The sequence below is a fragment of the Pseudorasbora parva genome, chromosome 17 (genome assembly GCF_024679245.1).
Source record: "Pseudorasbora parva isolate DD20220531a chromosome 17, ASM2467924v1, whole genome shotgun sequence".
Lineage (NCBI taxonomy): Eukaryota > Metazoa > Chordata > Actinopteri > Cypriniformes > Gobionidae > Pseudorasbora > Pseudorasbora parva.
In genome coordinates, this window is record NC_090188.1 from 43,809,617 (window position 1) to 43,822,917 (window position 13,301).

A 13,301-nucleotide genomic window follows, 5' to 3' on the forward strand; every position below is an offset into this window, starting at 1 on the left:
CTATTCCTAAACTTGAGCCTCTTGTCTCCTCAGTCCCCAGACGTTTGCAGACTGATATAAAAAGAAGAGGGGATGACACACAGGGGGAAACATGGCCACAGCACAACTTTTTTGAGATGTGTTCCTCTTCGATCGTGCAGAGCCACTGAAGCCCTTCTTTTGAGACTGCATTGATTTGGACCTTCAGCCGTTGTTCATTGCTGAAAATTACGTCATCGTCAATGTGAAATATTATATTACACATTAAATTATTAACTCTTGCTTATTTAACAATTGCTGAATACACTTAATTAATTATATAAGAACATACCGTGATGTTGTAATTGTAATTCGTAATTTGTGTAATGTTGTTTTTCATCCACAGGTTGGTGCTGCGCTCCGACCAGCCTTTTCCCCAGATACACCCTCAGACATCACCGCCAAAGCCTGCCAGGTGAACCACAAGCTGGTCTTAATGGGTCACATGATGCTCTTTAATCTTTTCCTTTAGTGTGTGATGTATCTGTTTGTGCATTATTAAATCTGCAAAGTTACAAAACTCATAGTCTCGCACAAACGACAAAGGAACAGAGAACGCTGATCTAAACCTGGTCTAGATATTACGTTCACAAACGTTTTTGTCACAATGTGACGTTAGCATAATGCCGCCCTAATGCTGCGTTCACACCAAACGCGAATAGAGCGTCAAATTCGCATCTAGTTGGACGCTTGAACATTTTGAATCCATTCATGCAAATAAATAAAGCGAATGGAAGTAAATCGAGCGTTTGAAATGAAATAGATGCGCGTTCAAGGAGCTGCGTCCGGATGACAGCTCGCTCTCACTGCTTTATGTATATTTTAGGCTACAATAAAACAAAACATGTCATAAAACACCAATCTGTCTCTTTTCATTTTCATAAAATAAAAAATATTAAACATTAATAGCCACACAAATGTGGCTCAGGCAACGCATATTAATTATCTTCATTGCATGTATATTTATAACAAACGAAATATAAAACACAGCCATGCCTCTTTTCGTTTGCATTTAAAAACAAATATTAAACACATTAATATCTGGTTCAGACAATAAATGTGCATATTTATGAATATCAAGTTTAAGTTAAAATATAAAGTTCACTTTGCCCTTAGTCAAAACGATTTGGCAAGAAACAAATGATAGATTCATGAGACCAAAGATCAACCGTTAGATCTACACAAGACGAGTTATATCTGATGTTTCACCACTACAGAGACATCAGAGCCAGAAACGTCAGAAGGACTAGCCCAGCGAAGGCTGCTCTCGCACTGGGTTAATGAGCGCTAGTGCCGCTGATCGCCTGGATCAGACAACACCGACAACGCAAGATACATTTTTTTAATTGGTGCTCTCTTTATAAATAAACCATAGATTTGAGCTTTAAAGAACTACATTCTCACCTGGAAAACTCGTAAAGGGTTAGTTCAGCCAAAAATGAAATGTCTGTCATTAACTCCTCTCCCTAATGTCGCTCCACACCCGTAAGACCTCCGTTCATCTTCACACACAGTTTAAGATATTTTATATTTAGTCCAAGAGCGTATGCAAGTGTATGCACACTATACTGTCCATGTCCAGAAAGGGAATAAAAACATCATCACAGTAGTCCATATGAGACATCAGTGGGTTAATTAGAGTCTCTTGAAGCATCCAAAATACATTTGGGTCCAAAAATAACAAAAACTACGACTTTATTCAGCATTGGCTTCTCTTCCGCGTTTGTGTTCAATCCTCAAATAAAGATTCAAACGGTTATGAATCAGCGAATTGATTCATGATTCGGATCGCCAATGTCACGTGATTTCAGCAGTTTGACACGCGATCCGAATCATGAATCAATAATTTGCATCATGGGTGCGGCTTCTACATGCGGCTCGTCTCGTTGTGAAATGGCTGACATGGATCGTTTTAAAATATGGCGAATAAGCTCAATTTGTCGGCTTTAGCTAGCTTGTAGTCTCAATAGGGTGAATTCAGAGTGATTGGGATACGTTTCCATGTCATCTCAATGGCAAAAAGTGTCCCAGTCACCCTGAATTGCTCAAATTAAGAAAAGAGCGTTTTTACAACTTACCAAGTTTTGTTCGACCTCCTCACTCACTTTCTTCCAAAAAGATCCTTTTTAATCCTGTTTCTATAAAGTATGAAGCTGTATCGTACAGTGCTCCTCATTTTCTCCTCATTGTCGTCAATACTAGAGCAAGCTCCTGATTGGTTAATACGGCAGGAATATCCACCAAAGTTCAGATTTTTCAACTTGCGCGAATCACGCCGCAGAATGTCTGTTTGCGTCTTTGCATTGACTTAACATGTAAATCACTCGCGCTTATCGCTTCATTTGCGCACATTTACAATTGCCTTATTTCACCGTGATGAACCATCGGGTGAATCAGGGTGATATCTAACAGTTTTACACTTTTCACATTAAGTGTTTTGACTTATATTTTTCTGCATTTTCATGGCCTAGAAATGCCTGTTTGTGAGTGTTCTTCAGTGTTTGACGTTGTTGTGTTCAGGTGTGCAGTGCGTGGATTGGCAGTGGTGTCGTCAGTGACCTGAATGACCTGAGGCGTGTCCACACACTGCTGGTTTCCTCTCTGGATAAGGTTCAGGCTGGCAAAGGCTCCTCCAGCCAGCTCTACAGCGAGAGCGCCACCACTATGGAGAAGCTGGCTGTGCTGAAAGCATGGGCCGAGGTGCGTCTGTACAACAGAGAAAAACTCTTACACTGCAAAAAAATGCTCTTCTTACTCTGTCATTTTATCTTGTTTCTAGTCTAAATATCTAACAACTCTTAAATCAAGATGCATTTACTAGATCAGTAAAACGACATGATATTTTTTCTTGTTTTGTTAAAAATAAAAACAAAATGAAGAGAGTTTTTGCTTAAAGGGGTACTTCAGCGCTGGGAAGATGAATCTGTATTTGAACTGGGTCATCAATGCAGTAGAAATGTGAAATTATTTTTGAATTTGTTGCTTTCTAGACTGAGAAAAGACAGAAAATGTATTTTTGTCCCATGGGGATGAAAGACTACAATTCCCAGAATGCTTCGCTGCCCTGTGCCATTCCCCAACGCCACCAACTTGATTACAGTGACTGAGTTAGAGAAGACACTACAATTAAAAACTGAACGTGTGTGTTCAATATAACGAGTGAGTCACCGCGCGAGTATCACAGCACTGAGCACTGACTGCACGAGTGATGAGAGCTGAGGTAATCGAGACTACACTCGCGGCATACATTCACAACGCGAGTTCAGTCAGGCGCGTTTCAATTCATGCCTTTACAAGCTTAACTTTCATAGAAATTAATTTGAGAAGTTAAAAGACTTACATTGCACACCATTGCTCCGTTTAAATGAGTGCCTGTCAGCTGAGCTCTCCCTGCAAGCTGAGTATCTCCCATCCCCCATGCGCGAGTTCAAAACATGCGGAAATGGCTCCCTCTGCTGGCTGTAGTCTTTAGCCTTTGGGCAAACATTCCTCCTATGATGCAAAAATCGTCAATTTGCATCATAGGAGGAATTTGTCTAGAAATAAAATGCATAAATCTCTTGTCTCAGGGAGATATGAGGGGGGGAAGCACAATAATTTGAATATACTCCAGGGTTTCTACTGATACAAAGCCATATGCTAATCGCTGAAGTAACCCTTTAAAACAGGCAAAATAATCTGCCAATGGGGTGAAAAATATAATCTTGTTTCTGATTGAATTAGGATTATTTTTCTTACCCCATTGGCAGATTATTTTACTTATTGTAAGAAAAAACTCTCTTCATTTTGAGCTATTTTTTCCCAAAACAACACAATTAGTAAATTCTTCTTGTTTTAAGAATTTGTAGATGTTTGGACTAGAAACAAGACAAAAATACTAAGTAAGAAAAGCATTTTTTGCAGTGTTCGCTTAAGACACACTCGACTGGGTTTACCTTAATACTCGCCAGAAGTTTATTTTTGATCATTCAAACTCAATAATCCACAAAACTGGCGTGACGATCTGTCTGAGTGAAAAGCGTGCCTTCAGGTCCGAGTCTGGCCGCGCCACACTTTATTTTCTTAAGCAAGCGTTTCTGTTGTTTTTAGTGAACGGTGGAAGCAGAGCTCACACACACACACACACACACACACACACACACACACTGCAAAAGTTATTTTCTTGCTTAGTATTTTTGTCTTGTTTCTAGTCCAAACATCTAAGAATTCTTACACTAAGAAACATTTATTAGATAAGTAAAAAAATAAATGTCTTGTTTTAAAATAAGCAAAATAATCTTGTTTTATTTTTGAATGGAGATTATTTTTCTCACCCCATTGGCAGATTATTTTGCTTATTTTAAGCAAAACATCTTAATTTTGAGTTATTTCTTCCAAAAACAAGACAAGACAATTACTTTTAATAGTCTAGTAAATACTTCTTGCTTTAAGAATTTTTAGATGTTTGGACTAGAAAACAAGACAAAAATACTAAGCAAGAAATTAACTTTTGCAGTGTGTTTGTGTTTGTGTGTGTGTGTTTGTGTGTGTGTGTGTGTGTGTGTGTGTGTGTGTGTGTGTGTGTGTGTGTGTGTGTGTGTGTGTGTGTGTGTGTGTGTGTGTGTGTGTGTGTGTCCTCAATCCTCACTCCTACTGTCACACATTAAGAAATACTGCTCTTATTAGAGTGCCGTCATTTTCCAAGTACCGATACTAATAAAATCGTTGACGCAGATGATTGTATCGACCAATTGCGACAGGCCAACACTCCAGTATCAAACATCCTTCCAACGTTATTAGCTTAATTCCTCTCTGGTTTTTCCAGGTGTTTGTGGTGGCGATGAACATAAAGAAGGAGTCTCAGTCCAGGCCGGCGCCTCCAGCTCAGGCTGAGGATGAGGAGGCTGGAGATGAAGCAGACGTTCTTCCTCCAGATAGCCTGATGACTTTGGTTCAGCCGGAGCTGCCGTCCCTGAGCCGGCTGTGGCTGGCGGTGTTGAGAGATTATGCGCTGCTCACTCTTCCTGCTGAGTTCTCCAGCCAGCTGCCACCTGAAGGTAAAACCACACCGTCACACTGCAAAAAATGCTTTTCTTACTTAGTATTTTTGATGGTTTCTAGTCAAAATATCTAACAATTCTTAAAACAAGAAGTATTTACTAGACAAATAAAGATTATTTGTACGTAAAAAATAATTGCACACCTCAGAACGTTCATCAGCCAATCAGATTCAAGCATTCAACGGCCCCTAGTATAAAATCATTTAAACGATTTTAAAAATCTCTTTATTGTTAATGCCTTTTGTGTGAATTGGCTTTATTGTTGTATTTGCCCAATGGAAACCCATAATAACACAATTTTTTTTAAATATTTGGTTCATCAGGAGGGGCGTTCTACACTCCTGAGACGATAGACACTGCGCGGCTTCACTACCGTAACTCATGGGCGTCTGTCCTGCACGCCGAGGCTCTTTGGCTCAGTAGCACAGGTTTCGGCATGGCTGAAGACTCGCCTGAGAGCAAGAGTGGACCTGCAGTGGCTCCTTCGGCCGGCAAAAACACAGATGACCTCGTGAAAGACAGATTGCATCTTCTTCTGGGTAAATTATCTGCCAGATGCATTTAGACTTTTTCTCTATTTATATATAATTTTTCTACAATTTTTTATTTATGTTTTACATTTTTATGTAAGGACATGACTTAAACATAATGAATTCATTTTATTTAAAAGCAGAAACCTGTTCAAACATACATAATACAAACACAAAACCAGTGCATATGCTCTGCACAGTAATCATTTAACCATCAGCCTGGGTTATTACACCGTTTACATTACAGTGGTAAAGTGTGCATTTCTTTCTTTGCTGCAAATATGCCAAACTACACGAGCCAAGCTCGAGATGTTCGCTATCAGTATCGCTCATCAACTGGTTCATCATGTTAACTTCACAAACGACATTCAATTCCTTCATGAACTCGATCTCTCAATTTCTAAATCTCTAAATTCAACAAATCACATGCTCTGTCACATCTCGTATTTGAAGTGACATTGGCTCAAGATTTTGTCATTCTTTGAGTATTTATTAGTAATACAGTGGAAATTAGCATGTTGATTTATGGTGTGCACTTACATTTCCTGGTTGTGCCCCTAAAATTTTCATTTGGGGGCCACTGCGCTCCTAGTGAAAAATGTTAGTCGGGAGCCCTGAGAGTCTTGTCGTTTCAGGCATCAGCATTGAGTTCCTATGCTTCCCTCGGGCCGAGGAGCCCATAGAGGATGTGATGTCATGTCTGCACGCTCTCTGCACGCTGATGGACTCGCCGAACGCTCGGACACACATCGCAGAGGACCAGGTCAACATCTGCAGCATTAAAGAGACACAAACACACATTTACTGAATGAGTTTACTGATCAAACTGACAGGATCTGAAGTGTTTTTCATTTGTACCTTGGTGTAGTTGCTGGCTGTGGAGCTTCTGAACGTGCTTCACCGGCTGTTATTAACACGCGACCCGCAGAGCATGCAGTTACAGGTGACCACAGTCGTGCAGAAGACCATCCGTGCCGCCCAAGAGCACCTGGAGCACATCCGGAGCAGCAAGAGTGAGTGATGGTTTCAGCGTCTTTGAAGATTGAATTTCATGAAAGTCATGAACAGTTAAACATTTGAAAATGCATCTCAAGGCCATTTTATTCTCAGTCTACCGGTTGCATTTACAGGGGGGGTTTTTTGTACGATTGCTATTAAAAAAATTTAAAATAGTTTTAACAATTTTCTTAAATTCTTAACACACCTAACATACTATTGGCAAAACAGTTAATTTTGTTCCCAAAATCACACATTGTAAACTAAACTCCAACACTAATTTTCAAAATACAATAATATACTAACACAATACACTCTACAAAAAAAAAATCTTAAAATCAAATAATTTTCCAGAACACTAACACATTCTCTTCCAACAAAAACATTTAGCTAATCATAGCACAGTGTCATAGTGTCATAAAAATCACTATCATTGATCACGGATTGTGTTTTGCACTGCAGTCTCTTTTAAAGCCTCTCTACATTTGTTTTGTTGGGTATAGTAAATGCATGCATTTAATTTTTTTTTTCGGCTGCAGAAATTCAATACAAAAAACGACCCATCTCAGAATAGCTTTATGGGGTGTACAGTTTATGAAAAAAAGAAGACACAGATTTGTTGCAGAAAAACTTTTCCCACTCTTAAGGGCAAGGGAGAGGAGTGGGAGAAGGGCAAGGAAGAGGAGTGGGAGAAGGACAAGGGAGAGGAGTGGGAGAAGGGAGAGGAGTGGGAGAAGGGCAAGGGAGAGGAGTGGGAGAAGGGCAAGGGAGAGGAGTGGGAGAAGGGCAAGGGAGAGGAGTGAGACAAGGGCAAGGGAGAGGAGTGGGAGAAGGACAAGGGAGAGGAGTGGGAGAAGGGCAAGGGAGAGGAGTGGGGCAAGGGAGAGGAGTGGGGCAAGGGAGAGGAGTGGGACAAGGGCAAGGGAGAGGAGTGGGAGAAGGACAAGGGAGAGGAGTGGGGCAAGGGAGAGGAGTGGGAGAAGGACAAGGGAGAGGAGTGGGAGAAGGGCAAGGGAGAGGAGTGGGAGAAGGGCAAGGGCAAGGGAGAGGATTGGGAGAAGGGCAAGGGAGAGGAGTGGGAGAAGGGAAAGGGAGAGGAGTGGAGAAGGGCAAGGGAGAGAAGTTGGGCAAGGGAGAGGAGTCGAGAAGGGCAAGGAAGAGGAGGGGGCAAGGGAGAAGAGTGGGAGAAGGACAAGGGAGAGGAGTGGGAGAAGGACAAGGGAGAAGAGTGGGAGAAGGGCAAGGGAGAGAATTGGGAGAAGGGTAAGGGAGAGGAGTGGGAGAAGGGCAAGGAAGAGGAGTGGGAGAAGGGCAAGGGAGAGGAGTGGGAGAAGGACAAGGGAGAGGAGTGGGACAAGGGCAAGGGAGAGGAGTGGGAGAAGGACAAGGGAGAGGAGTGGGACAAGGGCAAGGGAGAGGAGTGGGAGAAGAACAAGGGAGAGGAGTGGGACAAGGGCAAGGGAGCGGAGTGGGAGAAGGACAAGGGAGAGGAGAGGGACAAGGGCAAGGGAGAGGAGTGGGAGAAGGGCAAGGGAGAGGAGTGGGACAAGGGCAAGGGAGAGGAGTGGGAGAAGGACAAGGGAGAGGAGTGGGACAAGGGCAAGGGAGAGGAGTGGGAGAAGGAGAATGGAGAGGAGTGGGACAAGGGTAAGGGAGAGGAGTGGGAGAATGACAAGGGAGAGGAGTGGGAGAGGGGCAAGGGAGAAGAGTGTAGAAGGGCAAGGTAGAGGAGTGGAGAAGGGCAAGGAAGAGGAGTGGAGAAGGGCAAGGGACAGGAGTGGGAGAAGGGCAAGGAAGAGGAGAGTGGTAAGGGAGAGGAGTGGGAGAAGGGCAAGGAAGAGGAGTGGAGAAGGGCAAGGAAGAGGAGTGGGAAAAGTGCAAGGGAGAGGAGTGGGAGAAGGGCAATGTAGAGGAGTGGGACAAGGGCAAGGGAGAGGAGTGGTGCAAGGGCAAGGGAGAGGAGTGGGAGAAGGGCAAGGGAGAGGAGTGGGAGAAGGGCAAGGGAGAGGAGTGGGAGAAGGGCAAGGGAGAGGAGTGGTGCAAGGGCAAGGGAGAGGAGTGGTGCAAGGGCAAGGGAGAGGAGTGGTGCAAGGGCAAGGGAGAGGAGTGGGAGAAGGGCAAGGGAGAGGAGTGGGACAAGTGCAAGGGAGAGGAGTGGGAGAAGGGCAAGGTAGAGGAGTGGGACAAGGGCAAGGGAGAGGAGTGGTGCAAGGGCAAAGGAGAGGAGTGGGAGAAGGGCAAGGGAGAGGAGTGGGAGAAGGGCAAGGGAGAGGAGTGGGAGAAGGGCAAGGGAGAGGAAAAGAAGGGCAAGGGAGAGGAGTGGGAGAAGGGCAAGGGAGAGGAGTGGGAGAAGGGCAAGGGAGATGAGAGGGAGAAGGGCAAGGGCAAGGGAGAGGAGTGGGACAAGGGCAAGGGAGAGGAGTGGGAGAACGACAAGGGAGAGGAGTGGGAGAACGACAAGGGAGAGGAGTGGGAGAAGGGCAAGGGAGAGGAGTAGGAGAGGGGCAAGGGAGAGGAGTGGAGAAGGGCAAGGGAGAGAAGTGGAGAAGGGCAAGGGAGAGAAGTGGGGCAAGGGAGAAGAGTAGAAAAGGGCAAGGAAGTGGAGAGGGACAAGGGAGAGGAGTGGGAGAAGGACAAGGGAGAGGAGTGGGGCAAGGGAGAGGAGTGGGAGAAGGTCAAGGGAGAGGAGTGGGACAAGGGCAAGGGAGAGGAGTGGGAGAAGGGCAAGGGAGAGGAGTGGGAGAAGGGCAAGGGAGAGGAGTGGGACAAGGAGAAGGGAGAGGAGTGAGACAAGGGCAAGGGAGAGGAGTGGGAGAAGGACAAGGGAGAGGAGTGGGAGAAGGACAAGGGAGAGGAGTGGGAGAGGGGCAAGGGAGAGGAGTGGAGAAGGGCAAGGTAGAGGAGTGGAGAAGGGCAAGGTAGAGGAGTGGAGAAGGGCAAGGAAGAGGAGTGGAGAAGGGCAAGGAAGAGGAGTGGAGAAGTGCAAGGAAGAGGAGAGGGGTAAGGGAGAGGAGTGGGAGAAGGGCAAGGGAGAGGAGTGGAGAAGGGCAAGGGAGAGGAGTGGAGAAGGGCAAGGGAGAGGAGTGGAGAAGGGCAAGGGAGAGGAGTGGAGAAGGGCAAGGGAGAGGAGTGGGAGAAGGACAAGGGAGAGGAGTGGGAGAAAGACAAGGAAGATGAGTGGGAATAGGGCAAGGGAGAGGAGTGGAGAAGGGCAAGGGAGAGGAGTGGGAGAAGGGCAAGGGAGAAGAGTGGGAGAAGGGCAAGGGAGAGGAGTGGAGAAGGGCAAGGGAGAGGAGTGGGAGAAGGGCAAGGGAGAGGAGTGGGAGAAGGGCAAGGGAGAGGAGTGGGAGAAGGGGAAGGGAGAGGAGTGGGAGAAGGACACGGGAGAGGAGTGGGAGAAAGGGCAAGGGAGAGGAGTGGGAGAAGGGCAAGGGAGAGGAGTGGGAGAAGGGCAAGGGAGAGGAGTGGGAGAAGGGCAAGGGAGAGGAGTGGGAGAAGGACACGGGAGAGGAGTGGGAGAAAGGGCAAGGGAGAGGAGTGGGAGAAGGGCAAGGGAGAGGAGTGGTAGAAGGGCCCCTCTCCCTTGCCCTTGTCTCCTTCCTCTCCCTTGTCCTTGTCCCACTCCTCATTTTAAATTTGTTAACTGTATGCATTTTGTGTCAATGCAATTATGTTAATTGTTTAGCCTACACAGACGGCTGTTGTGCTCTTTCATATATATACACTTTCTTAGTTCCTCAGATCCACCAAATACAAACATCATAATATTTCTAGATAAAATGAGTCTTAGCTGGTGAAAATAACTGTGTGTGTCTGTTGTGTCAGCTGCGGAGGAGGCTGGAGGCGAGGAGTGTGTATCAATACTCGGGGAAGGAGGCGACACCGGGGAGCTTCTTCCGGGAAAGTCTCTGGTGTTTGCGGCGATGGAGCTGCTGGTGTTTATTCTAGTGCGTCACCTGCCTCAGCTGAAAGAAGAGAGCAAAGAGAGCACCAGACGAACGCCTCAACACCTGTGTGACGACAGCAGTCGACTGGTGGCCGCCTCAGTCACGGCCCTCGCAGAGCTTCCCTCGCTCTGCTCACCTGCAGGTACACATACACGCGTTCCATGTTTTATGGGGACTTTCCATAGGCGTAATGGTTTTTATACTGTATAAATTGTATATTTTATCCCCCTACACTGCCCCTGTCCCTAAACCAACCCATCACAGGAAACATTCTGCATATAATAATGTCTTAGTAAGATGAATTAAATGCTTAGTTTTATGATAAAAGCGCTGTAGTTTTACAACATATATTGCAATGATGATTGACAGATGAACTAATGAACCTTCCTCAAAAGCCTGATAATCATGATTTTTTTTTTTAATTTTGCATGTAAAATCAAGTAAAGCTAATTTACTTCAGTCCAGTAAGTGTTCATCTTGACATATCACTAACAATATCAGTTATTTTTGCATTTACTTGATCCAAAGAAGTGCAGATTTAAAGACACGTGAAGACTTTTGTATAATTATAAAAGACTTATACTTGATAAAACACTCTAAGCAACTGTATCAATCAAATTGTTTTTCAGATCATGTTGATAATTTCGAGGCCTCAGGATTTAACATATAAAATCTAAAGCCCAGTTTACTGAAGTCTAGTTGTGTTCCCGCTGTAGGAAGCATGACCATCCTGCCCACGGTGCTCTTCCTGATCACTGGAGTGCTGCGAGAGACGGCGGTGAAGACGACAGATCAGTCCGTCCCTGCTCCGGTGTCTGCGGCTCTGCAGGCCATCAAAACCATCCTCAGCTCTCAGCCAGCCAAGAGCCAAACCCAGTGGAGCGCTCTGGTGCGGAGCAGCCTGGCCTCGGTGCTGGAGTTCTCTCAGCCCGGTGAGACGACTGTGTCTGTACACACACACACACACACACACACACACACACACACACACACACACACACACACACACACACACACACACACACATTGGAGTTCTCTCAGCCCGGTGAGACTAGAGTTTAGATTCCCAGCCCGAGCCCGAACTTGACCCGAGATTTCCCGGCACTATCCTTGGGCCGGGCCCTTGATCAAGCGTGTTTTTTTAAAAATCATTACTTTATTAGCCTAATTGGATGGGCAGAAAGCTCTGCCATAATCATAAATAATATTTTTAGCAAAATAAAAACTAATACTACAACTAAGAAACAAATGTGCAGGCTACAAAGTACAAAGGCTACAAACAAGTCAGGATTAGTGTAAAAATGTGCGTTAAACTCACAGCACATACAGTGATCAAAACAGAAATGCTCGGAGTCATGAGCTGCTTGTGTCAACACTGCTGCACTTTAATTAACGAAATCTTTTCATTTCGAATTGTTTCATTTAAAAGTGGAAATTTAAAGCTTTCTATACACGTATTTCTCATGTGTGTAAGGCAAGTAGCTGCTGAGTTTTGGTTCATTTATGAGACGTGCTCCAGTTCATGAGCAATGAAATCGATCTCTCCCGCGACTGCTTGTCACGCTATTTGTCTGCTATTTGCTTCTTATTCTTTAAATCCAGGTAATTTGCTGAATAAACCTTTATTAAAATTAAGTCACACCGGTCACTTCGCTCATTACAGGCTCATTCTCATCAGAATGCCCACGTATTAAAAAATCGGGTGTAAATCGGGCTCGGGCTCATAATTACAGTTAATGTGTCTGGCCCGATCTAAGCTCTTTTGAGACGCATGTGTCTGTGTGCCAGCAGCCATATCACCCTGTAGCCCAAGACTGGTTTCCCACTGAAGCTAAGCAGGGCTGAGCCTGGTCAGTACTTGGATGGGAGACCAAATGGGAAAAACCAGGTTGCTGCTGGTAGAGGTGTTAGTGAGGCCAGCAGGGGGCGCTCACCCTGTGGTCTGTGTGGGTCCTAACGCCCCAGTATAGTGATGGGGACACTATACTGTCAATGAGCACCATCCTTCGGATGAGACGTTAAACTGAGGTCCCGACTCTCTGTGGTCGTTAAAAATCCCAGGATGTCTTTTGGAAAAAGAGTAGGGATGTAACCCCGGGATACTGGCCAAATTTGCCCATTGGCCCCTGTCCATCATGGCCTCCTAATCATCCCCATATCCTGATTGGTTTCATCACTCGGTCTCCTCTCCACCAATCAGCTGGTGTGTGGTGAACGTTCTGCCACAAAATGGCTGCCGTCACATCATCCAGGTGGATGCTGCACATTGGTGGTGGATGAGGAGATTCCCCCTTCTATATATAAAGCGCTTTGGGTGTCTAGAAAAGCGCTATATAAATGTAATGAATTATTATTATTATTATTGTACACACATACACAAACATACACATACACACACTGGAGTCTGTGTTTAGTCCCGATGGCTCGGCTGTTTCGGACACACTCTCACTCTATCTCTCTCTCCCTCCCTCTCTCTCTCCTGCAGATGTGTGTGGAGCCGCTGTGGATGAAGTCAGCCTGCTGACGGCCATCACTTTGTTCCTGCTTTCGGCCAGTGGTGAGCTGATTGGTGTCTCCGTCCTTCAGACCGGCTGCATTGAGCGATTCAAACATGGACTCGCTTCTGAAGATCCCTGGGTGAGTTACACGAGGACACAGAAACTGTATTACTATTTACTTTAAGTGTGTGTGCAAAAGTGTGTCACTGCTCTGCTCTTATTGGTCAGAAAGCAAGCGCTCATTAACATATCTAAATCTCAGCTTGAATCTCA

At 45.2% G+C, this 13,301-nt stretch overlaps 1 protein-coding gene across 1 annotated transcript in view; it reads left to right on the forward strand.

Annotated features, from left to right (window-relative positions):
• The window catches only part of heatr5b (HEAT repeat containing 5B), a 65,084-nt gene that overhangs the window by 49,299 nt on the left and 2,484 nt on the right, over positions 1-13,301 (forward strand). The window contains exons 24-32 of the mRNA XM_067422269.1: positions 365-433; positions 2,539-2,718; positions 4,823-5,054; positions 5,381-5,596; positions 6,223-6,350; positions 6,456-6,600; positions 10,409-10,672; positions 11,247-11,462; positions 13,016-13,167. Coding sequence (XP_067278370.1) covers positions 365-433; positions 2,539-2,718; positions 4,823-5,054; positions 5,381-5,596; positions 6,223-6,350; positions 6,456-6,600; positions 10,409-10,672; positions 11,247-11,462; positions 13,016-13,167 — 1,602 coding nt within the window. The remainder of the gene's footprint in view (positions 1-364; positions 434-2,538; positions 2,719-4,822; positions 5,055-5,380; positions 5,597-6,222; positions 6,351-6,455; positions 6,601-10,408; positions 10,673-11,246; positions 11,463-13,015; positions 13,168-13,301) is intronic.